This window comes from Pseudophryne corroboree, chromosome 3 (assembly GCF_028390025.1).
Source record: "Pseudophryne corroboree isolate aPseCor3 chromosome 3, aPseCor3.hap2, whole genome shotgun sequence".
Lineage (NCBI taxonomy): Eukaryota > Metazoa > Chordata > Amphibia > Anura > Myobatrachidae > Pseudophryne > Pseudophryne corroboree.
In genome coordinates, this window is record NC_086446.1 from 520,764,108 (window position 1) to 520,791,172 (window position 27,065).

The 27,065-nt window shown below is 45.8% G+C and overlaps 1 protein-coding gene across 5 annotated transcripts in view; it reads right to left on the reverse strand.

Moving 5' to 3' along the window:
- The window catches only part of CEP131 (centrosomal protein 131), a 377,073-nt gene that overhangs the window by 112,571 nt on the left and 237,437 nt on the right, over positions 1-27,065 (reverse strand). For all 5 annotated transcript variants that reach the window (XM_063961104.1, XM_063961102.1, XM_063961103.1 and 2 more), the window contains one exon: positions 151-225. In XM_063961104.1, the coding sequence (XP_063817174.1) occupies positions 151-225 (75 nt within the window). The remainder of the gene's footprint in view (positions 1-150; positions 226-27,065) is intronic.

A 27,065-nucleotide genomic window follows, 5' to 3' on the forward strand; every position in this document is an offset into this window, starting at 1 on the left:
ACATCAGTCATCTAGGTTACAGAGAGTCACATTCTGGGGGACATTATGAAAGTGTTTTTTGGGTTACATACAACTTATACCCTTTAAACAAGGCCATGTTTTCTTTTTAAGAACATTATATCCATCAATTAATAAGATACGAGTATTTACCTCCTTCTTTCTATAGTTCTGCTCCCATGCCTGCTTCTCAATCTCTAAACGCTCTTTAATGGCCTTAAGCTCTACCTGCAATGAAGCACAAAAAGGAGCATTATGGTAGACTTACCTTTGTTAACTTTCTTTCTTTGAGGTCCATAGGGTCCACAGGGATAACATCAGGGTTATAAGTGGTAGGATCAGCTCCCGGGCACCATACAGTTAAGCCTTTTCAGATATGCCAGGATGCCTTGGTCCCTCTCTTTATAACCCTGCCTCCATGCTCAGGAAGGTCAGTTTTGGTAACAAGCATAAAGCAGGAAGAGAGAGAGAAGAAAGCGGAGGGTATACCTGGATACATGTGTTGCGACTATCAGCTCTGGTGCTGGTGGAGGAAAAACTCTGGGCAGCACAATAATTGGTAACAAGGCAACCATGCAGGGCTGAGGTATTCCAAGCCTTGTACAAACAGGCCACGGTTATACAATAATATTAACCTAATAGTTATAATATAACTGTTCAGGGAATAACCGGTTGGAATTATCTATGGTATATTACTTAAACTCAGGACATTCTGCGTGCAAGTAGTAATGACCATCTGCTGATATGTTTATATGTATTGCATATTTAGTAAGAAAGGCACTATTTGGGCTTCATACGTTATACATCAAGTAGTCTAAACTCTCTCTATTATTAGTTACACCTGGTTCCTTAACGAGCCATAACAGTAGTACAGAGTTAGCATACTCTATAAATAATATGGTGAAAACATGTACAGTTACTAATGCAGCTGCTAAGCTAGAAAGATATACAAGATCATCGCAAGCTTCTCAATTATATCACAAGCTGTATCAAATCCTTCTTCCCCTTCAAAATCAGATCAAGGGACAGATACTAGTAACAATGCTGATTTTACTCAACATATACTTCAAGCCATATCTGCTTCAGAACAAAGGGTTACAGATAAAATTGGACAGGTGCAAGCAGATGTATCCCTGCTCTGACAGGATTTACAAAACATGAGAGAGTTGGTGAAATGGAACACAGAATATTGGATCTGGAGGACAATTCAGACCCTTTTAAAAAGAAAGTAGAGGGTCTATCAACCCAGATGGCGGCCATGCAGGCTAAACTATCGAATTTGGAGGGAAGGCATAGATGTAACTACATACGTTTGGTCGGGCTTCCTGGAAGTATGGAAGGAATGGCACCTGAAAAATTCCTTGAGGAATAAGTGGTTAAGTGGCCTATTTACACAGGAAGCCTTCAGTCCCCAATTTGCAGTGGAACAAGCTCATAGGGTACCTGCCAGACCTCCAAGGCCAGGGGCACCTGCTAGGACTTTTATTGCTCAAATTTTGCATTTTGGGAGATCAGGACACTATTCTTTGGCTAGCGCACAATAAAGGTTCAGTCCAGTTTGAGAATCACAGCTTCATTCTATTCGGATTTCGCTCAGGAAGTACAAAATCATCGTCATCAATTCCTACAAGTCAAGCGCAACCTACAGGAGAGGAACATTCAGTATTCCATGATGTTCCCGACACGCCTGAAAGTGGTGCAAAATAGCTCTACTCATTTTTTTGCTTCCCCTAGAGATTCAGAGGATTGGCTGGAACGACAACATAAGGATACTTAAATAGGAGTGCCGGACTTGTGCAATATTCTTTAGAAGCTGAGGATATAATGTTATTAATGGGATGCGGATATGGGTAAATGAACATGTAATAATAAGCTAGAGGAGACACGTGTTAGGAAGGAAGTGGGGGTGCACGTGCAGACTACCCTGGAGGTGGTAATATAAAAGCAACTTTAATGGGGTATCCCTCATGAGTATATTTGAACAAGGGGTGCCTGCACATGTCCTCACTTTGATGATGGAGGATGTCCTTAACCGTTGGTTAAGAATTGTATGTATATTTTCACCAGGGAACTTATTTTAGGATATAGGGTTTCTTTCTATGTCGAATATAGCGATAGGGTTAGCTCTCCTATACCCCCCTAACCGATTGGATAATTTGTACAAGAGGGTAGGAATGGGAATTAGGTATTCCACGGGAGTGTTAGATATACAGGCAGGGTTAGGGAAGGAAGGGGTGGAAATGTACGTTTGGATTTGTTTGGTTATTTTTTGTATTTTTAATTTATTTATTTCTCTTCATTCTTCTCTTTTTCTCCTTCTCCTATGGCATCCTAGGTGACTTGAGAAAATGGAAGAGAAATATACGTTATGGTAAGAACTTACCGTTGATAACGGTATTTCTCCTAAGTCCACAGCTTCCACAGGATAACAATATAGAAACATAGAAACAATTTGACGACAGATAAGAACCACTTGGCCCATCTAATCTGTCCCTTTTTTATCCTTCAGGCAATCTCAACCCTTTTTGAACCTTAATTCTTTGTAAGGATATTCATATGCCTATCCCAAGCATGTTTTAAGCATGCTCTACAGTCTTAGCCTCTACCACCTCTGATGGGAGGCTATTCCACTTATCCACTACCCTATCTGTGAAGTAATTTTTCCTTATATTTCCACTGAACCTCCCCCCTCAAGTCTCGGTGTAAGTCCACGAGGTCTAATACTTCTCTTCCTTTGAAGAATGTTTCCCTCCTGAACTTTGTTAAGACCCTTGATATATTTGAACGTTTCTATCATGTCTCCCCTTTCCCTTCTCTCCTCCAAACTATACATGTTAAGATCTTTTAGCCTTTCCGGGTAAGTTTTGTGATGTAGGCCATGCACCATTTTAGTTGCCCTTCTTTGTACACTCTCTAATGTATTTATATCCTTCTGGAGATATGGTCTCCAGAACTGGACACAGTATTCCAGAAGGGGCCGAACCAATGACCTATAAGTGACTCCTAAATCCCTTTCCTCCTCAGTAGTTTCCATTATAGTACCCTTGATACTATACTTAGCCTTTGGGTTTTTGAGACCAAGTGCATGATTTAGCATTTTTTTGCATTAAACTGTGGTTGCCACATTCTTGACCATTTCTCAAGCCTACCTAGGTCATCAATCATTTGGTTTACCCCTCCCGATGTGTCTACCCTGTTGCATATCTTTATATAATTTGCAAAAAGGCATACCTTCCCTTCAATACCATCTGCAATGTCACCAACAAAGATATGATGGAGCGACAGCGGATTTGCACCAATCAGTCAAAGCTTTCCGGCCTACCAGCATGCAACGGGTCCGTCCATATATCCCGGCCCCATGGCTCAGGCAAATCAGTTGTATTCCAAAGCTCAAGGCAGGAGCATTATGTAGAACCCAAATCAGGCGAGAAGAACACACACATGCACACCCTTCCGTACAAGAAGGAAGAGGTTAGCGAGTAAAAAAGGATCCTCAAATCAGGTGCGTCAGGGTGGGATCCCTGTGGAACCTGTGGACTTAGGAGAAATACCGTTATATTTCTCCGGCAGGGTCCACAAGTTATCCACAGGATAACAATGGGATTTCCCAAAGCAGTTTAGTGGTGGAGACGCTCCTGATGCTCAGGAGAATCCTTCACCCAAATTCAGCATCATGAGAGGCAAAGGTATCCAAGGCATAATGTCTTAATGAATGTGTAAACTAGGGATGGGGAACCTTCGGCCTTCCAGCTGTTGTTGAACTACACATCCCAGCATGCCCTGCAACAGTTTTAGCATGGACAAACAGCAAAACTGTAGCAAGGCATGCTGGTATGTGTAGTTCAGCAACAGCTGGAGGGCCGAAGGTTCCCCATACCTGGTGTAAATGGAAGACCATATGGCTGCCTTACATATCTGTTCTGTTTAGGCACCACATGGTGCTGCCCATGAAGGACCTACCTTATGAGTAGAGTGAACAGAGACATTAGCTGGAACAGGGAGATCAGCTTGAAAATATGCTTCGTCATTCGAAGTCATCTTGCCAGTGTCTGCCTACCAGCAGGTCATCCTCTCTTATGAAATCCATAGAGAATGAAAAGAGAATATGCTTTTCTGATGACACTGGTACAATCCATGTAGATCCTTAATGCACGGATCACGTCCAGCGATGCATCTCCCGCAGAAACGGTCCAGACCCTAAAAGGGCGGGTCAATATTTCCTTTGTTAAGGTGGAGAACTTAGTCATCACCTTAGGAAGATACCCAGATCTAGTTCTGAGAACTACTTTATCTGGATAAACAATCAGTAATGGGGAACAATATGACAATCCCCAAGTCTGATAGTCTTCTAGCTGACAACTTAGTCAGTAGAAAAGACACTTTAGTTGTCAAACTACTTTATCTGGATAAATGGCATGCTGGTGTGATATTCCATATTTTTAAGTAGTTCAAATGGGGCAACTTGAAGGACTTTCAGGACTTGAAGGACAGGCACTGTAGGAAAAACAACCAAAGGTTGAATGCGCAGCATACCCTGGAAAAAAGGTACGCACATCCTGTAAGTTGGTCATTTACTTTTGGAACTCTACAGTCGATGCCGACCCTTGCTTCTCTCAAGGAAGCCATCTATTTCTGTCTGAAGGAATGCTAAGACCCTGGAAACTCTGAAATTTTTTAAGGGTCCCATTCACCTACAGCACCTGGTGTTTGCAGATCCAAGTACTCACCAGGCCCATTACTGCATAGCTTCCCAGATCTGGTGAGAATGGGCATATCCAGTGTGGCATGGCTGTATATTTTCTTTCACTAAACCAATTAATATAGGCTTGCCATATTTGGTGATAAATGCGAGCTAAGGAAGATTTACTTGCTCTGAAACTGTTTGAAAGTATCCTCTTGACCTGAGGATAGAGGTTTCATTGGCCACGCTGTCAAAGACAGTCGACCCACAAGTCTGTGATAACTAGGACCCTGCATTAATAGGTCTGGACGCTGAGGGAGCAGAAGTAGAGCATCCATTGCCATTCTCTGCTGGTCTTCCTGTTTAAACTTTCTCACCACCCTGGGTAACAGGGTAATTAGAGGAAAACCCATCCGCCAGATGAAGGTCCTGTCTCATTGATAAGGCATCCACAACGATCGCCCTGGGATCCTTTGTTCTTGACCCGTATGTGAGCAGTTTGTTGTTCAACCAAGACTTTCTGAGATACATCTCTAGCACGCACCTCGTTTTCTAGAGTCCGGAAGATCTCTGGGTGTAGAGCCCATTCACTCCTCTGCATGGTGTATTGACTTGAAAAAGTCCATTTCCCCATTTATGATTCTTTGACTGAGAATGGCGGACAAGGTTGGATGATGAAATGCTACCTCTTAGGTATGTGACTTACCGTCTTCATCCCCTAATCGGCTGAGAGTTCCTCCCTGATGTTGAGGTATCCTATTGCCGTTGCATTGTCCGATCGGAACTGGACTGGTTTTTACATGAAGACTGTCCCGTGCCTACAGCGGTGCCCTGTATATGGCACGAGGTTTCAACCTTTGTTGGTAGACAGCACTTTGGGAACATAATCTCCCTGACACTAATCCCAGTGTCAGAATCTCCAATCTGAATTAAAAGGATTTTCCTTTGTCCCGCTGGGATGCCTGTAGCCACCAGGCTAGTGACCTTCTTACTTTTATCGTAAGTACCATACTCGGTCTTTATTATCTGATGCAATCCATTAATACTTACCACACCTTGTATTCCCTGCTGGTCCCTCCAGGTACCAACCAGGCCCACACTGCTGATTTCCATGATCCAATGAAGTCTGGGAAAATCGTGTTGTGTGGTTGTAGATTCTACTAGGTAAGAATCCGACGCTGCAGAGACCTAGAGTGGAATTGTGCATACTCCCTCCTGTCGATGCAGATACCATCAAACCCATCCCCGCATTGCTGCGTGAATGGATACAGTTTGACTTTGCGGCGATTCTTGGATCCTATAGTGAACCCTGGATTTATTGTTGCAAGGTAAAAAATTACTCTCTGCAGACGTGATCCAGTACAGCCCCCAAGTGAGTCATCCAGTGTGCAAAACTGGAGACGATTTTCCCCAAGTTATGAGTCACTTGACCCTGCAAACTCGTTATTGCTGTTGCAGATGACAAAGACCAATCTCTGTTACTGTGCCAGGATTAAAAGATCCTAAGTATGGGAAAAACCTTAACCCCTGCTGGCGGAGATAAGGTGTTGTTACCCCCATATTTCTGGTAAATACTCAGGGGACTGTGGCTAGCCCACAGGGTAAAGCCTAAACTGAAAGATGCTTTTCTGGAGTATAGCAGAACCTTGGATAACACATATGGACAATGGTATAGGAACCTGTAGGTAAAGCCTTCTGTATCTCCAGGGATCCATAAAAACCCCTGGCTCCATGCCACACATAAGGAACGTATGATTCCATGTTTCCAAATGTATTTGCTCATCATTTTTTGGATTGAGCATGAGTCGAAATGACTCCTTTGGCTTCCGACTAAACCAGGTTGAAGTAAAACCTTTTCCTTATTTGCCAGAGGAACTGGAATGACTATTCCTGACCGAAGCAAATTTCTGACCTGCTTCTTGTAAAGCCAGGCCTTCGTCTATAGCCGAGATAGGCTGTCTTGAAGGCGAAAACATAACTAGAGAGATACCATGCCAGGTCTGTGTGACCTGAGGAAGTCGGCACCCCAACCTGGGGTCTCCCAGGCGGAGCCCACACCATCAGCTGATGGTTTAATTTTTCTACAGCACCTGGTATTCCTTTTCTACAGCACCTGGTATTCCCCGATAGCCATCAGAGTACTAACCAGGCCCACACTGTAGATCTTCTGGTACCTAGTCTCAAATCACACTGACGTGGGATTCAGCCTATGACAGGCTTCTAATGACAGTGTAATACCAACACGTGAACTGTATGTGGAAGGAACCTGACTTTCTTGGCTTCTGCTTCTGACTCCAGAATATCTGTCAATTCTTACCAAAAAGGAATATTTGCAGAACAAGACAATGATTCCACCTACAGCACTTGGTAATCTCAAATGTTTCTCACCAGGCCCCACACTGCATAGCTTCCAAAATCTATTGAGAGTGGGCATATTCAGTGTGGTGTGGCTGTAGATCTTCCACTTACCCAGCTAAACTGCTCTATAAGCAGGTATAATTAGGACTGATGCCCATATCCAATGCTTCCAGGAACATTGCAGTTCTTTATATGAGCCATATGAGATGCTTGCTCTACTAAAAAATCTCCTTCCATTGCATCAGCCCAGGCAACCACTGCCTTTGCCATTTAAGACGAAGCCAAGGCTTGGCCCCATGACTGCCCTAGACAGGAAAATTGAAAGCAAAGCTATTGTAGATTCACCTTATCTACTTTATGAGCCATCTCCCCTTTTTTTAAACAATCCCCAGCTGGAAGCAGATCATAGGAATTCCATTTCTTAGGAATTCTAACTTTTTATTGGGCATAACCCAAACCTCTTACATGATTTCCGTCAGCTGATCTTGGAACTCAAGTATTGGGATGTTTAAACATAGGTGCCTTGGTTTTTAACACAGGCTTTGCTGTATCCTCTAAGGATAAGATGGCTTCATTGCTTTCAATTAACTCAGCTATATTCGAGAGCTGAGACCTACCTCTTTTTCATATGATGAAGTAGAATAAATAGGCTTTTGATACCTACCGGTAAATCCTTTGCTCCTAGTCCGTAGAGGATGCTGGGGACGACATCAAGACCATGGGGTATAGACGGGATCCGCAGGAGACATGGGCACTCTTAAGACTTTTCATTGGGTGTGAACTGGCTCCTCCCTCTATGCCCCTCCTCCAGACCTCAGTTGTAGGAACTGTGCCCAGGGAGACTGACATTTCGAGGAAAGGAATTACTTAACTAGTGGTGAGATATCTACCAACTCACACCCTCAACCATGCCGCACACATGGCATTCAACAAAACACATGCCAACGGGCATAAACCAATTGCAGCAACATGCTGAACTAAAATAACACAACTTGTGTAACTGTAATAACTAAACTGCAGGTAAAATACGCACTGGGACGGGCGCCCAGCATCCTCTACGGACTAGGAGAAAAGGATTTACCGGTAGGTATCAATTTCTCATACGTCCTAGAGGATGCTGTGGACGACATCAAGACCATGGGATCTATACCAATGCTCCAGTACGGGCGGGAGAGTGCGGATGACCCTGCAGCACCGATTGACCAACCTTGAGGTCCTCATCGGCCAAGGTGTCAAACTTGTAGAACTTAGCAAATGTGTTTGACCCTGATCAAGTAGCTGCTCGGCAAAGTTGTAATTATGAGACCCCCCGGGCAGCCGGCCCAGGATGAACCCACCTTCCTAGTGGAGTGGGCCTTTACCGACGTCGGTAACGGCAATCCAGCTGTAGTATGAGCTTGCTGAATCAGATTTCTAATCCAACGTGCAATAGTCTGCTTGGAAGCAGGACAGCCAATCTTGTTGTGAGCATACAGGACAAACAGAGCCTCTGTTTTCCGTATAGGAGCCGTTCTAGCGACATAGATTTTCAAAGCTCTAACCACATCTAGAGATTTTGAAGCAGTGAATGTGTCAGTAACTACTGGCACTACAATAGGTTGGTTTATGTGGAAAGATGAAACCACCTTTGGAAGAAAATGTTGACGAGTCCTCAACTCTGCCCTATCTTCATGGAAGATCAGGTAAGGGCTCTTGTGAGACAAGGCCCCCAATTCAGACACCCGCCTTGCGGATGCCAAAGCCAAAAGCATCACCACTTTCCAAGTGAGAAACTTCAACTCTATCCTTTGTAGAGGCTCAAACCAATCCGATTGAAGGAACTGCAATACCACGTTAAGGTCCCATGGTGCCATTGGAGGCAAGAATGGAGGCTGGATGTGCAGAACCCCTTTCACAAAGGTCTAAACCTCTGGAAGAGAGGCCAATTGTTTCTGGAAGAACACTGACAAGGCCGAAATCTGGACCTTGATTGATGCCAATCGGAGGCCCGCCTCCACACCATTCTGCAGAAAATGGAGAAAACGTCCCAACTCAAACTCTTCCGTAGGAGCCTTCTTGGATTCACACCAAGATACATATTTTCTCCAAATACGGTGGTAATGTTTCGACGTTACTCCCTTTCTGGCCTGAAAAAGGGTGGGGATAACCTCCTCGGGAATATCCTTCCGGGCTAGGATACGGCGCTCAACAGCCATGCCGTCAAACGTAGCCGCGGTAAGTCTTGGTACACACACGGCCCCTGCTGCAGCAGGTCCTCTCGAGGAGGAAGAGGCCGAGGATCTCCTATGAGTAACTGCTGAAGATCTGGGTATCAAGCCCTCCTTGGCCAGTCTGGGGCAATGAAGATTGCTCGAACCCTTGTTTTTCTTATGATCCTCAGTACTTTTGGGATCAGTGGAAGTGGAGGGAAGACATACACTGACGGAAACACCCACTGGGTCACCAGTGCATCCACTGCTACTGCTTGAGGGTCCCTCGACCTGGAACAGTATCTCTGAAGCTTCTTGTTGAGACGAGACGCCATCATGTCTATTTGAGGAACTCCCCAAAGACTTGTCACCTCTGCGTAGACTTCTTGGTGGAAGCCCCACTCTCCTGGAAGGAGATCGCGTCTGCTGAGGAAGTCTGCTTCCCAGTTGTCTACTCCCGGAATGAATATTGCCGACAGAGCTTGTAGATGTTTTTCTGCCCAGCGGAGGATTTTTGTCGCCTCTGCCATTGTCGCTCTGCTTTTCGTTCCGCCCTGCCTGTTTATGTATGCGACTGCTGTTACATTGTCTGCCTGGATCTGCACGGGACGGTCTTGAAGAAGATGTACCGCTTGTTGAAGGCCGTGGTAAATGACTCTTAGCTCCAGAACGTTTATGTGAAGGCAGGCTTCCTGTTGTGACCAAGGTCCCTGGAAGTTTTCTCCCTGAGAGACTGCACCCCAGCCTCGGAGACTTGCATCCGTGGTTACCAGGACCCATTCCTGAATCCCGAACCTGCGTCCCTCTAGTAGGTGAGAGATGTGTAACCACCACAGGAGCGAAATCCTGGTTTTTGACGACAGGATTATCTTTCTGTGCATGTGTAGGTGTGACCCCGACCACTTGTCCAACAGGTCCCACTGGAATACTCTGGCATGGAACCTGCCAAACTGTATGGCCTCGTAGGCCGCCACCATCTTCCCCAACAACCGAATGCACTGATGGATCGACACACTTGATGGTTTCAATATCTGTTTTATAATTTTCTGGATTTCCAGAGCCTTTTCCAGCGGAAGAAATACTCTCTGAACTTCTGTGTCCAGAATCATCCCGAGGAAAGACAACCTTGTCGTCGGTTCCAACTGTGACTTTGGGTAATTTATGATCCACCCGTGTTGTTGGAGTATTGACAGAGAGAGTGATATGTTTTGTAACAACTGCTCCCTGGATCTCGCCTTTATCAGGAGCTCGTTCAGATAAGGAATTATATTGACTCTTTTCAGACGAAGGAGAACCATCATCTCCGCCATTACCTTGGTGAATACCCTTGGCGCCGTGGAGAGACCGAAAGGTAACGTCTGGAATTGGTAATGGCAATCCTGAACCGCGAATCTCAGATAAACCTGGTGAGGAGGATAAATGGGAACATGCAGGTAAGCATCCTTTATGTCCACCGACACCAAGTAGTCCCCCTCCTCCAGACTGGCAATCACTGACCGAAGTGATTCCATCTTGAACTTGAACCTTTTTAGGTAACCATTCAGATCCCTTAGATTTAGGATCGGTCTGACAGAGCCGTCCGGCTTCGGAACCACAAAGAGGCTTGAATAAAAACCCCTCCCTTGTTGTGACAACGGTACCAGGACTATGACCTGGTCTTGACATAATTTTTGGATTGCCGCTGTTACTGCTTCTCTTTCTAACGGAGAAACTGGCAAGGTCGATTTGAAAAATCGGCATGGGGGAACGTTTTGAAACTCTAGCTTGTACCCCTGGGATACTATTTGCAACACCCAGGGATCCAGGCCAGACAGAATCTAATCCTGGCTGAAAAGTCTGAGACGTGCCCCCACCCGAGCGGACTCCTGCAAAGGAGCTCCAGCGTCATGCTGGGGATTTGGCAGAAGTAGGGGTAGACTTCTGCTCTTGGAAACCTGGAGCAGCTGTGGGCTTCTTTCCCCTTCTCCTACCTGCAAAGAAGGGGGAACCTCTCGTCTTTTTGTATTTATTGGGCCGAAAGGACTGCATTTGCCGGTGATAGGTCTTTTTTGCCGGTGCAGGCGCAGAGGGCAAAAAATTTCGACTTACCTGTGGTAGCCGCCGACACTAACGCATCCAGGCCATCGCCAAATAAGGCCTCACCTTTATATGGGAGTGTCACGATCCGGGTATCTGGACGCCATTTCTTACCCATCAGATGCCTCCTATGGCTGGCTCAGCGCTCCAGGACCGGATCCCATCTGTTATCCTAATGTTCACATTCCTGCATCCTCTCCTGTCTCTCTGAGACGCTGTCACAGTAACGCCTTATTACATCTGGCATGGCGTCTCCCGCGGCCTCCGCCGCCGTCCCTGAGCTTCTGCATGCAGAGTGTCAGAGTGGCGATTACGTCAGCCGCGGCCTCCGCTGTGTCCGCGTGGTTGGATGTGCACTTGTCAGCCTGGCGTCTCCTGTCTCCAGTGGCCGGCGCCGCCATTACTGTTTTCATTACCACATGGATTACAAACCAAACTTCCCTCCAAGTGTCTGCATGGGCGCAGCCATCTTGGATTCTGTCAGCTGATCATTTCCTCCAATCTGTTGTCAGTATTGTTAATCTGCATAATTGCCTAGCCAATCCCTTCCTTGCTGCAGGTATAAATACACTGTGCCTGAGCAAGGAAGGCGTCAGTGCTTTGGTTGTCAAACCTAGTTCCTGTTTGTCTCTCTCCTGTGATTGTCTTCCAGGTTCCAGCTCCTGTCTCAAGACTTCCACCATAGAGATCCGCACCAGCATTCCACCTGCGGTGTAGCCTGACTCTCCAATCCATTGTGGATTCATCTGTTTCCAGCTACAACATTACCTGCTTCCAGCTCAGCTTCCAGCAGAGTACAGCTTCCCTTAAAGGGCCGGTGTCCTTTCTACACTTTACCACTCTCCACCGGTATTATTATTTCTCCGCTCTCAAGTTCTACATTTCAGTTCATATTTCATCGCTCCCAAGTTCATTTATTATTTAACTGGTTCCAGCCAGTATCCGCTCCGTGCTAACAACAGTCTGGTTCCAGCCAGTATCCACAGCAGCTGTTTTATCTTCAGCAACCCAGCTTTTCCTGGAACACCAGCTGGCACAATCCTGGGTTATCTCCATTGCTACAGTCGGGCCTGGTAAGGACTTTCCATCTAGAAGATCATAAGAACTATCTCACACTACCAGTGCCCTGTGGCTCCTGCCATCCTGTAGTACCCAGGAACTGTATTTATTCTTTGCTGACTTTTACGTTTTCTTTTACTGCTGCTGTGTTGCGGAGTTGTCATAATAAACATCATTGACTTTTATCCAAGTTGTCGTGGTCACGCCTTCGGGCAGTTATTATTCATGTTACTTACATGTCCAGGGGTCTGATACAACCTCCCAGGTTCCGGTACATCTCAGCCCCTACAACTGAGGCTGCCTCCCGTCAGCTCAGGCCCTCAGTTGTGACAGTAAGCACTGACCTAATGAATCCAGCCGGAGACCAGGATCAAGCGGCCAGGCCGATGCAAGAACTGGCAGCCCGACTAGAACATCAGGAGGCTGCACAGGGCCACATCATCCGCTGTCTCCAGGATCTCTCTACTCGGCTGGATGGGATTCAGACAACTCTCCGTGGATCAGGCGCGTCTGGTGCGTCAACCACAGTGACTCCAGCTATAACCCCACCCACCTTACCCATTTCTGCTCCACGTCTTCATCTTCCAACGCCAGCAAAATTTGACGGATCTCCAAGATTCTGCAGGGGATTTCTCAACCAGTGTGAGATTCAGTTTGAGCTACAACCTGGCAATTTTCCCAGTGACCGTACAAAAATTGCCTACATTATTTCTCTTCTCAGTGGCTCAGCCCTTGATTGGGCATCACCGTTATGGGAGAGGTCCGACACCCTGCTATCTTCCTACACTGCCTTCGTGTCAACATTCAGGCGCATCTTCGACGAGCCAGGCCGGGTAACCTCAGCTTCATCCGAGATTCTCCGTTTACGCCAGGGGTCACGTACTGTAGGACAATATCTGATACAGTTCCAGATCCTGGCATCCGAACTGGCATGGAACGACGAGGCCCTATATGCTGCATTCTGGCATGGCTTATCTGAGCGTATTAAAGATGAGTTAGCTACCAGAGACTTACCTTCTAAGTTAGATGAGCTAATCTCACTCTGCACGAAAGTTGATTTACGTTTCAGAGAGAGAGCAACTGAGCGTGGAAGATCATCTGCTCCAAAATCTTCTGCTCCTCCTCCTCGTCAACTGTCACCATCTAAAGATGAGCCCATGCAACTTGGCCGTTCCCGTTTAACTCCTGCTGAGCGCCGAAGACGTCTCTCCGAGTTTCTCTGTCTCTATTGTGCAGCTCCGTCTCACACCATTAATGCCTGTCCCAAACGTCCGGGAAACTCCAAATCCTAGCTCGCCAAGGAGAGGGCCGGCTAGGAGTAATGATCTCCTCTCCATCTCCTCAAGATTGTAATCTCCCAGTCTCGCTTCAAGTTGCTCAACGTTATCGGAACGTCATTGCCCTCCTTGATTCCGGAGCAGCTGGGAACTTTATTACCGAAGCCTATGTTAAACGGTGGTCCCTACCCACCGAGAGACTTCCTTCGTCCATTTCTTTAACTGCCGTGGATGGCAGCAAAATTTTTGATGCAGTTATTTCTTTAAGGACTCTACCAGTTCGTCTGAGAGTGGGAGTTCTTCATTCCGAACTTATTTCTTTTTTAGTGATTCCAAGAGCCACACATCCTGTGGTCCTGGGCCTTCCATGGCTCCGTCTTCACAATCCTACAATTGATTGGACGACTACGCAAATCCTGGCATGGGGTTCCTCTTGTGCTGAGACATGTTTGTTTAAAGTATTGCCTGTCTGTTCTTCCTCCCCCAGGTCGTCTGATGTTCCACCTCCTCCATATCAAGATTTCACGGATGTGTTCAGTAAAGCTTCTGCTGATATCCTTCCTCCTCATAGAGAATGGGACTGTCCGATTGATCTCGTTCCAGGGAAGGTTCCACCTCGAGGCCGAACTTATCCGTTGTCTCTGCCTGAGACGCATTCTATGGAGGAATATATTAAAGAGAACCTAGCAAAGGGGTTCATTCGACCTTCTTCTTCTCCAGCCGGCGCAGGCTTCTTTTTTGTAAAAAAGAAAGATGGTGGTCTGCGGCCGTGCATCGACTACAGAGGTTTGAACGACATTACCATCAAGAACCGTTATCCTTTACCCCTGATTACTGAGCTCTTTGGCAGAGTTAGCGGAGCTACCATCTTTACAAAGCTGGACTTGCGAGGTGCATACAATCTCATCCGGATCCGTGAGGGTGACGAGTGGAAGACCTCCTTTAACACCCGTGACGGACATTATGAGTACCTCGTCATGCCCTTCGGATTGAGCAATGCTCCAGCTGTCTTCCAGCATTTTGTCAATGAGATCTTCAGAGACATTCTATACCGTCATGTCGTGGTCTATCTAGACGATATCCTCATTTTTGCCAACGATTTAGAGGAACATCGTTTTTGGGTTAAAGAGGTTCTGTCCCGTCTCCGTGTCAATCATCTCTATTGCAAATTAGAAAAATGCGTCTTTGAAGTCAAGTCCATTCCGTTTCTAGGGTACATTGTGTCCGGTTCCGGACTAGAGATGGATCCTGAGAAACTACAAGCAATCCAAAATTGGCCGGTACCCTTAACCCTCAAAGGGGTCCAGAGGTTCTTAGGGTTCGCCAACTATTACCGAAAGTTTATACGAGACTTTTCCACCATTGTGGCGCCTATTACTGCTTTCACTAAGAAGGGTGCTAACCCGTCCAAGTGGTCTGAAGAAGCCATGCAAGCATTTCATCTTTTAAAACAAAGGTTCATCTCTGCGCCTGTTCTGAAACAGCCTGACATCGACTCTCCTTTCATCTTAGAGGTGGATGCCTCCTCCGTTGGAGTAGGAGCGGTGTTATCTCAGAGGGCTAAAGATGGCCATTTACACCCTTGCAGTTTCTTCTCCCGGAAGTTCTCCCCAGCTGAGCGCAACTATGCCATTGGCGACCAGGAGTTGCTAGCCATCAAGCTCGCTCTAGAAGAGTGGAGGTATCTGTTGGAGGGAGCTTCTCATTCAATCACCATACTTACAGACCACAAGAACCTTTTATACCTGAAGGGCGCACAATGTCTCAACCCTCGTCAGGCCAGATGGGCACTTTTCTTTTCCAGGTTCGACTTTAAACTCCAGTTCTGTCCGGGCTCTCAGAATCGCAAGGCCGATGCCCTTTCCCGCTCATGGGAGCAAGAAAATTTGTCAGAGTCTTCAGACAAGCATCCTATTATAAATCCGTTGGCATTCTCCACGGTAGGGATGGACTCTACGCCCCCATCAGGGAAAAGTTTTGTGAAGCCGATGCTAAGGAAGAAGCTCATGCATTGGGCCCATGCTTCCCGTTTTGCCGGACATACAGGTATCCAAAAAACCCTGGAGTTTATCTCTAGGTCCTATTGGTGGCCAACTCTGAAAAAGGACGTCTTGGAGTTTATTGCATCTTGCCCAAAGTGTGCCCAACATAAAGTATCCCGCCAGTCGCCTGCGGGGCAACTGGTTCCACTATCCGTTCCCCGTCGACCATGGACCCACTTGTCGATGGATTTCATTACAGACTTACCCATGTGCAACAAGTTCAATACCATCTGGGTGGTAGTTGACCGGTTCACCAAGATGGCACACTTCATTCCTCTCACCGGTCTTCCGTCAGCTTCCAAGTTGGCTCAAGTATTCATACAAGAGATCTTCCGACTCCACAGTCTTCCTGAAGAAATTATCTCAGATCGAGGAGTTCAATTCACAGCCAAATTCTGGCGAAGTTTATGTCAAGTCCTCCAAGTCAAGCTAAAGTTTTCCACGGCTTACCATCCTCAGACCAATGGTCAAACCGAGAGGGTGAATCAGGACTTGGAGGCCTTCCTCCGCATCTATGTGTCCTCCTCTCAAGATGACTGGGTTCAATTACTTCCCTGGGCCGAGTTCTGTCATAACAACCAGTATCATTCTTCATCTGCTTCAACACCATTCTTCACTAACTTTGGATTCCACCCTAAAGTCCCTGAGTTCCAACCGCTTCCAGCAACTTCTGTTCCCGCAGTGGATATCACCTTGCATCAGTTTGCCAATATCTGGAAGAGCGTACGATTAGCTCTGCTCAAGGCATCGTTCAGGTACAAGAAGTTTGCGGATAAGAAGCGTCGAGCAGTTCCTGCTCTCAAGGTGGGTGATCGGGTATGGTTATCCACGAAGAATCTGAGGTTAAGAGTTCCCAGTATGAAGTTTGCACCTCGCTATATCGGTCCTTTCAAGATTGAACAAGTCATCAATCCTGTTGCTTACAGACTTCAGTTGCCTCCCTTCTTAAAAATACCCAGGACATTCCATGTTTCCCTGTTGAAACCGCTGATCTTGAATCGGTTTCATTCCTCACTTCCTCCAACTCCGAAAGTCCAAACTCAACGAGGCGTTGAGTATGAAGTGGCCAAGATCCTGGACTCACGTCACCGTTACGGTCAACTACAGTATCTTATTGACTGGAAGGGTTACGGCCCTGAGGAACGTTCATGGACCAATGCTTCTGATGTCCATGCTCCTGCCTTGGTCCGGAGATTCCATTCCAAGTTTCCTCAAAAGCCAAAGAAGTGTCCTGGGGCCACTCCTAAAGGGGGGGGTGCTGTCACGATCCGGGTATCTGGACGCCATTTCTTACCCATCAGATGCCTCCTAAGGCTGGCTCAGCGCTCCAGGACCGGATCCCATCTGTTATCCTAATGTTCACATTCCTGCATCCTCTCCTGTCTCTCTGAGACGCTGTCACAGTAACGCCTTATTACATCTGGCATGGCGTCTCCCGCGGCCTCCGCCGCCGTCCCTGAGCTTCTGCATGCAGAGTGTCAGAGTGGCGATTACGTCAGCCGCGGCCTCCACTGTGTCCGCGTGGTTGGATGTGCACTTGTCAGCCTGACGTCTCCTGTCTCCAGTGGCCGGCGCCGCCATTACTGTTTTCATTACCACATGGATTACAAACCAAACTTCCCTCCAAGTGTCTGCATGGGCGCAGCCATCTTGGATTCTGTCAGCTGATCATTTCCTCCAATCTGTTGTCAGTATTGGTAATCTGCATAATTGCCTAGCCAATCCCTTCCTTGCTGCAGGTATAAATACACTGTGCCTGAGCAAGGAAGGCGTCAGTGCTTTGGTTGTCAAACCTAGTTCCTGTTTGTCTCTCTCCTGTGATTGTCTTCCAGGTTCCAGCTCCTGTCTCAAGACTTCCACCATAGAGATCCGCACCAGCATTCCACCTGCGGTGTAGCCTGACTCTCCAATCCATTGTGGATTCATCTGTTTCCAGCTACAACATTACCTGCTTCCAGCTCAGCTTCCAGCAGAGTACAGCTTCCCTTAAAGGGCCGGTGTCCTTTCTACACTTTACCACTCTCCACCGGTATTATTATTTCTCCGCTCTCAAGTTCTACATTTCAGTTCATATTTCATCGCTCCCAAGTTCATTTATTATTTAACTGGTTCCAGCCAGTATCCGCTCCGTGCTAACAACAGTCTGGTTCCAGCCAGTATCCACAGCAGCTGTTTTATCTTCAGCAACCCAGCTTTTCCTGGAACACCAGCTGGCACAATCCTGGGTTATCTCCATTGCTACAGTCGGGCCTGGTAAGGACTTTCCATCTAGAAGATCATAAGAACTATCTCACACTACCAGTGCCCTGTGGCTCCTGCCATCCTGTAGTACCCAGGAACTGTATTTATTCTTTGCTGACTTTTACGTTTTCTTTTACTGCTGCTGTGTTGCGGAGTTGTCATAATAAACATCATTGACTTTTATCCAAGTTGTCGTGGTCACGCCTTCGGGCAGTTATTATTCATGTTACTTACATGTCCAGGGGTCTGATACAACCTCCCAGGTTCCGGTACATCTCAGCCCCTACAACTGAGGCTGCCTCCCGTCAGCTCAGGCCCTCAGTTGTGACAGGGAGAGCCTCCATGTTTCTTTTGGAATCTGCATCCGCGTTCCACTGGCGAATTCACAACGCCCGCCTAGCCGATACTGCCATGGTAGCAGCCTGTGAACTCAGGAGCCCAATATCCTTCATTGCTTCCAGCATGTAGGCGGCAGCATCTTTGATATTCCCTAACTTAAGGAGTATCTCATCTTTATCAATCGTGTCAATTTCTGATGACACGCTTTCTGACCATTTTTCAATAGCGCGACTCACCCATGCGCAGGCAATAGTGGGCCTAATCAGTGTACCATTGGTAACATAAATGGATTTCAATGTCGATTCCATTTTGCGGTCTGCCGGCTCTTTAAGAGAAGCCGTGCCAGGAGCAGGGAGAATTACCTTCTTTGTCAACCTGGAAAATGTACTGTCTAACACAGGGGGTGACTCACACTTTTTCCTGTCCTCAGCCGCGAAAAGGGTAAGCTATGTGAATCCTTTTGGGAATACGAAATCTTTTATCAGGATTCACCCACATCCCTTCAAACAGAGCATTTAGTTCGTGTGAAGGGGGGAACGTGACTTTGGACTTCTTTTCCTTACATAAATACGCCTTCTCCTGAGGTACAGGAGTGGTTTCTGTAACCTCCAACACATCCCTTATAGCCACAATCATATATTGTATATTGTTTGCCAATCTATGATCTATCTCTCTGGATTCACTATCGTCGACACAAGAATCAGAATCCGTGTCGGTATCAGTGTTTACAACATTTGCAAATGGTCTCTTATGTGACCCAGAGGGGCCGCCCGCATAAGGAATAACAGCATCCTGAAAAATCACATCTTCCACAGATTTTCTCCAGCATGCAGCCTTAGAGTCAGACTTATCTAATCTACGGTTAATCAGATGCATAGTGTCACGTATCTCTTTCACCCATGCAGGCTCTTGGTGTGCTGGTAGCGCCACCACATTACAACTCTGTGTCCCTAAAATGGCTTCCTCCGGGGAGGAACTCCCTGCCTCAGACGTGTACAGCACACCAACAGACACACTGGGACTTATTTTGGGGACAGACCCACAGTAAAATCTGTCAGAGGGACACAGGATAGGAGCAGCCAGTTCACAATCCCAGCGCCAGTATTTCCTGTGAACACAGTATGTCCACAGCCTAACAGCGCTTTTTAAATAGTAATATACACTATCAAATGCACCACAATCGCTTTGTGCCCCCTCTTAATAGCACCCTGTACTTGTCAGAAGTGGAGGAGAGGACCAGCGTATTCTCTGCAGCCTGAGGAGAGAGAGACAATGGTGTTGAGTAGTGTGCTGGCTGCCTGAGGAAGAAGCTCCGCCCCCGCAATGGCGCGTCCTTACACTCATACAAACACTGTAATATTTATACTGGCGGGGGTAGGGCTGTGCCAGCGGCAACTTATGCCCCCTTTTAGCCAGTTTGAGGTATTTTTCTTGCTGCCCAGGGCGCCCCCCCCCGCGCCCTGCACCCTGTAGGGCCTGTGTGTGTGGGCAGCAATGGCGTACTGCGCTCCCGCCAGCCGCGCCACACCTCAGCCGTCACTTACTTGATAGAAGATCATTCTTCTTATACTCACCTGTCTTCTGACTTCTGGCTCTGTGAGGGGGGTGACGGCGTTCTGTGGGAATGAGCAACTAGACACGGCTAGCGTTCAGTACCCTTCAGGAGCTAATGGTGTCCTGTCAGCCAGAAGCAGAGCCATGAAACTCTTTAGGAAGTTGGTTCTGCTTCTGCCCCCTCAGTCCCATGAAGCAGGGAGTCTGTTGCCAGATCTCCCTGAAAATAAAAAATCTAACATAAGTCTTTTCAGAGAAACTCAGTAGAGCTCCTCAGAGTGCATCCAGTCTGCCTGGGCACATTTCTAAAACTGAGGTCTGGAGGAGGGGCATAGAGGGAGGAGCCAGTTCACACCCAATGAAAAGTCTTTGGAGTGCCCATGTCTCCTGCGGATCCCGTCTATACCCCATGGTCTTGATGTCGTCCCCAGCATCTTCTAGGATGTATGAGAAATTCGGCTTTCATCTTCTGATGAATCTAAACAATGTGTAGCCTGCGAGGGTGAAGGTTTACTCACCACTGGTTCTGAGAAGCTGCTGCTGTATGTAAGGGCTTGTAACCCTATTCCTGGTACAGGATTTTGGGGGATTATCCATCTAACTTAATGAATGACGCTTGTGTAAATATAGCCCATGGTGGATACACTTGTACCTGCATCTGCAATGCCTGCTGAGCTAAAACATTATGCATACAAGCCATCCCGAACCAGATCATAAGAGGATAATACAGCTTCAAAACATGGTATGAGTGTCCTCACCATTGCCGCTTTATTACATGATAAATAATCAGCATTTCCACAGTGTACTACACAATTTTGTGACTATCAGTTTAACCTTTTTTTCTTTAAAATGATATCCATTCGATCCTACTCATGCACCAGCATTGAGGATCTGCAAAACAAACTGACAAACATGTAGCAAAGTCAGCATCATACTAGCAATCAGTCACGTTATACATTAGTATATTAAGCAATATGAGCACATCAACTACAATATTATTTTAAAGTATGTAGGAGAACACATTTACTGAATCATGTTTAACATATCTAACGTATTCAGACGCAATGCGACAGAAACAACAGTAATGGTATACAGACTCATATGCAATAGGCACTTATCTAACTATTTGTACTCAAAACAGTAGATAGAGATTTATTGCTGTATAGCCCGTACTCAGTGGAGTGGGATACAGGGAGACTCGCCTCGCTTCCAGGATCGATCAATACGTCAGCGAACGCTGAGTGGATCTAGACACTACTAATGTACACTGCCGCTCCATGAACCTATAGTGAACACAAACGCACCGGTCACACAGCCGCCTATGCTGCGACTGGGCCCTCAGTGAGCTCAGATGCACCGGTCACGCAGCCGCCTATACTGCGACCGGGTCCCATCGTGGTAGCAATCAGTGAATACAGATGCCCCGGTCACACAGCCATCTATGCTGCAACCTTGTCCCCTCGTCTCCCAGTGTAGCTGGTAGCGTCTGAGACGGAAGCGAGGAAACTTGGCGAAAACTGGTCATGAACCGGGGGGAGGGGCGACGAGGAGAGCAGCTGACTCCCCACTGCTGACATCAACCCTAGGGATTGCGGCCTCATGCTATTCCTGGTGCCTATGAACCCTAAGGCCCAGCACTGGAGCACCCGTGGTGGCGGCCCGTCACCTATTGATTGGTAGTCTCCTCCCAAAACAGTGCGGCTGTGTCCGTATTCCATGTGCTACGCGGAACCGATGCCTTACCTTTTCCCCGTGCTCCGGCCACAGCCTGGTAAGGTCTGATGGACCTGCTAGTATATCCAACACAGACGCCCGCCGAAACAGCACTGTAGTCGTTGGTAAGTGTTTGTCGCGACCTGGCGGAGCGTTGTTGGAGCGACTCTTTCCAATATGTGTATAAGACGCTGTTTAGAAAGCTCACTCAAAAAATAGTAAGACTATAAAAATAAAATAAGAAAGCTTGGGGCTGCTAACAAACCAGCAGCCCTCTGACCATGGTCCGGCTCCTGCCGCACCAAACAAAAAAATTATTTGCCTGAGCTCCCAGTTGCATGCTGGGAGGCCAGAATGCTTTGACTGACTGGTGCAAATCCGCTGTCTCTCCATCATATCCCATTGTTATCCTGTGGATAACCTGTGGACCCTGCCAGAGAAAAGGAGCAGCAGTGATGCTTAATAGGTATAATGCGAGGGTGTATCCTGGTATTCTTAACATTTTGTCTCTGTTTGCGTGCACTAAATCATGGGCTGTTCTGATATACTATGTGTATATATATATATATATATATATGTATGGTCTAATGACTAGGAAGAATGGAGAATTACAGGTGTTGGGCTGGAATGTCAGAGGGGTCAATGATAAGATTAAAAGGTCGTTAGTTAAAAGCTGTGGATAGGACGGGTCTACTACGATTGGCCAGCGGTCGGGACCTGGCGCTCAACATACTGGCGCTGGGATCCTGACCGCCGGAATGCCGGCAGCGAGGCGAGCGCAAAGAAGCCCCTTGCGGGCTCGCTGCACTCACCACGCTGCAGGCACGGTGGCACGCTATTTATTCTCCCTCCAGGGGTGTCGTGGACACCCCAAGTGGGAAAATAGTATTCGGGATCCTGGTGCCGGTATGCTGAGCGCCGGGATCCCGACAGCCGCTATATCGAGTGTCTCCCGGATAGGACATATGTATCAATTAAGCTTTTTCACATAATGCTAGAGGTGTTTCGGACCTTATAAGTAGATCAGTGAGATTTAATCTGGAATCCAGCCTAATAGATCCGCAAGGGAGGTTTGTCTTTTTAAGGGCGATGGTTAATCAAAACCTAATGCATATATTAGCCATATACAGTATATCCCTCACCCATATAATAATAATGAGGCATTGTGACAGGCCGTGTTGTTTGTCTATCAGTCACCAGACATCCCAGTAATTAGCATTGGGGATTACAACAATGTTATGGATAAAAGGATGGACAGGTGGCGTGAAAGCTCAGCACCTGGTATAACCCACCCTTCCAAAACACCATTTGCTAGATTAATTGATGAATTGGGCTGGATGCACATATGGAGGGTTTGTAACCCTACAGTCTCCAAATATTCTTGTCAGTCTGTATCTTTCTATACTTTATCACGTATAGATCTGGCATTGGTCTCCACTTGTGTGGTCTCTATGATCAGTGAAATCGGATATCTCCTGTGTACTTAACAAAAGAATTAGCAAGAAATAATGGTGCCTCCTTTTGGAAATTTAATCCATATTGGGTATCTCAAATGAGTGTAGATGGGGATTTGGTTACTGAATGGAAAGGCTTCAGAGCGGATAATAGATTGCATCCAGACCCATTAAGACATATATGCGAGGGACATTAATGAAAAGGATAGCTGGGATTAAAGTAATAGAAGAAATGAGGCCCAATTGGAGGATCAATGCCAAAAACTAGATACTCAATATGTAGCCTCTGCTTTACCATGCGATCGGGAGGCGTGGTTGAGGGCACAGAGAGACTAGTCGGATTTTCTCTATGACAAATCTAAGCGAAGGCTGTTGTTTGCTAGGCACACAAAACATTTTCAAGCAGAGGTAGGGAGAAGATAACCTGGAATTTCTGGCCAGAGAAGATAAAAATAATCATGTAGTTCAGAGTGTTTGTACCATTCAGTGACAGGAATGCTATTCAAAGTTAGAAATTGCCAAAGCATTTAAAGAGTATTATATATCTTCATATTCATCGAAGGCCACATATAGCACAGAGCAGTTTTACAGTTATTTAGATCAGATAGAGTTGCCTAAATTGTCTAGTAAAGCAGCCGATGCTCTGGAAGCCCCTTTCACGTTGAAGGAGATCGAAACCGCGGTTTCTTCTCCTCCGTCTAGGGCTCCAGGGTCAGATGGAATTCCGGGGGAGGTCTACAAAAGATATAGGGAATTTTCCATTCCCTACCTGTTAGATCTATTCAGTTCACTATATGAGTGGGGTTCCTCCCACCATGACAGAAGCAATCATTATGTAGTTGCCAAAAGAGGGGAAGGACCTCTCCTACCTGGAGTCATACAGATCTATTTCACTCTTTACAACAGACGTAAAAATAATAGCGAAGATTCTTGCGATGCAATTAAATTAAGTAATTATGACAATTGTTCAGCCAGACCAAACTGGCTGTATGCTGGGGAAGTCAACAACACAGAATCTATGAAGAATATTTTGTCATTTGCAGGGGGGTGGCATATCTGGATCAGGGGCAGTGGTAGTATCGCTTGATGCCGCCAAGGCCTTCGATTCAGTAGCGCGGGGTTACCTTTGGGAAAATTCGGATTTGGTCCTCGTTTTAGAAGATGGATTCAACTTGTGTATGCTTTACCATCGGCATGTGTATTAGTAAATGGGTATGTATCAGATTAATTCTGCCTGGAAGGGAACACGTCAGGGTTGTCCGCTATCACCAGCATTATTTGCTTTGGCTATTGAGCCCTTGGCCTGCCTCAGCTTAGGACAGAAGGAAGATGTGATATCTTTATATGCGGATGACTTGTTATGCTTGGAGAACTCAGAGTTCAGTAGAAAATATGCTGCCAATAGTCAAAGCATTCGCGCAATTCTCATGTTTATGTAAATGGGGGAAATCAAATATTTTTCCTATCTCGGGTCACATTCCGGAGATGCTGTAAGGGAGACGCTTTTTGCAATGGACATTGAGATTCAAGTATCTGGGTATACTGTATGGATTACACCATGGGTTACGCACATATTACAACATATGCACATATTCCAACATTCTCCAGTGTATGTAACCAAGAGGGTGTTTACATTGATTGAAAGTATAATCTCGTCTTTTATATGGGGAGATAGGCCGGCCAAAGTGGCAATAAAAACTTTATATAGGGATAAGACCTTGGGAGGGTTGAGCCTACCCAACCTGCATTTATTATATGTCCGCACAGTTGGTTCAATTGGCCGGTTGGATGATAAGATCAGAGGGTTCAGCGATGCAAGGCCTTTTGGCTGACCAAATGGGACCATCTGTTTCTTCAACTTTGTTCCTGTTCTCAGGATAGCGGCTAAAAATTTGCCTCACCTGCTAAGGCAGGCTTTGTTGGTCTGGCGGTATGTTCATACGATATTTGAGTGGCAGGACATCGATGAAGAAACTTTGTTATGGTTTAAGGATACCTTTATGACAACATTTGGGCCACAAGGGGAGTCTATACTTTTAGACAATTATATAAAGATGGCATCTTTAAAACTGATGGTGGAATTCAATGTTCCTAAGAATTTATTCTTTTGTTACTTGCAATTATGCCACACTATTCAGGCCCAGTTTGTAAAATATATGCCCATTGTATCAACCTCTCCAGTTAAGAAGCTTTTGATTAAGCTTATACCCAAGGGTCAGATCTCATCTGTTTATGATGCTTTAAATGATAGAGCATCGCCAAAACCACTTGAGAATCTTAAATTAAAGTGGGAAGCGGATATTGGCTGGATTCCAGATGAACATTGGATAGGTGTTTTAAGCTCAAACAGGAGGGTAACTGCATGTGTCTGATACCAACCGGTGCATTTCTATATGTTACACAGAGTATATCATACACAGTTATCCTTGTACAAAGCGGGCTTACAAGTTCATTCTCTCTGCCCTAGGTGTAAATTAGATAATGCAGGGTACTGGCAAATGCTGTGGGAGAGCCCGTTGGTATATTCCTTCTGGGAACAAGTATGGAGGGATGTAAGCTATACAGATCCATCAATGCCAGGACCAAACTCACAAATTTGTATATTTGGTATTGGGGGTGAATGAAATTCATTCATATGTGATGTATAGTTATATAATTAGTCTTATTACTAAGGCTAAAGTTATCATAGTCCGTGGATGGATGTCAAGTAACCCACCGGAAATAGCTAAATGGAGGGCATTGGTAAATGATACAATTAGACATGAAAGTCATGTATGCTTCCCGAAACGCTATGGGTAAATTTAATGAGAAATGGGATAGATGGAGAAACTCGAGCCCCAGTATAATACAGGATGACAAATTGGGTCTGTCTGATAATGGATATGAAGAGGATAGATAGGGAGAAGTGGTTATTATAATGTTAAGACTGCAAGTTAAAATAGCCAGAAGATAAAATAACAATCTATCTGTGCAATGAGGAAATATAGTTAAATATATTTAAAGTATGCCTAGGAGAGACAGCATATATATAGGTAGGGGGAGGAGGAGGAAGGAAAAAGTTTTTTTGTTTTTTTTTTATTGAATTTATTTTTATCACTCTCTTTTTTTCCTCCATGTACCATAAGTGATTACCTGTTGGAATAGGGGATGTGGATATTAAAAGCTATGTTGAATACAGTACAATCTGAATTAAGTAGGACTATGGTTTTATAGTCTTATGTACTAAATAATGTTTCCTCCATAGCTCCTTGCATTACAGACTATGAGGCAGATGTATTAACCTGGAGAAGGCTTAAGGAAGTGATAAACCAGTGATAAATGCAAGGTGATAAATGCAACACACCAGCCAATCAGCTCCAATGTGTAAATTAACAGTTTGGAGCTGATTGGCTGGTGCGTTTATCACCTTGCATTTATCACTGGTTTATCACTTCCTTATGCCTTCTCCAGGTTAATACTGTACATCCACCCCTATGTTTGATGGCCTTAAGTAGCTTACTTCCTTGTTGTTACACACAGCACAAAAGGGGTAATTCTGAGTTGATCGCAGCAGGAACTTTGTTAGCAGTTGGGCAAAACCATGTGCACTGCAGGGGAGGCAGATATAACATGTGCAGAGATAGATAGATTTGGGTGTGGTGTGTTCAATCTGCAATCTAATTTGCAGTGTAAAAATAAAGCAGCCAGTACTTACCCTGCACAGAAACAAAGTAACCCACCCAAATCTAACTCTCTCTGCACATGTTATATCTGCCTCCCCTGCAGTGCACATGGTTTTGCCCTTCTGCTAACAAAGTTCCTGCTGCGATCAACTCAGAATTACCCCCAAAGTGCAGTGTTTTGTTAAAATGTATCACATAATGCACATTTTAGAATACATTTCGGTGTGGTGTTTTTGTTTTTGTGTCCGACACTATATACTGTGACTGTACACTTGCTATTCATGCTACACTATACAGATGTACGGCTGTATAGACACAATGCACTGAATTGATTTAATGTAATAACAATCACTTTATAATGTGTGGTATATATAGATACCTTTTATAGTTCTCACAGTTGCACTAAATTGTTTTAATCCATTT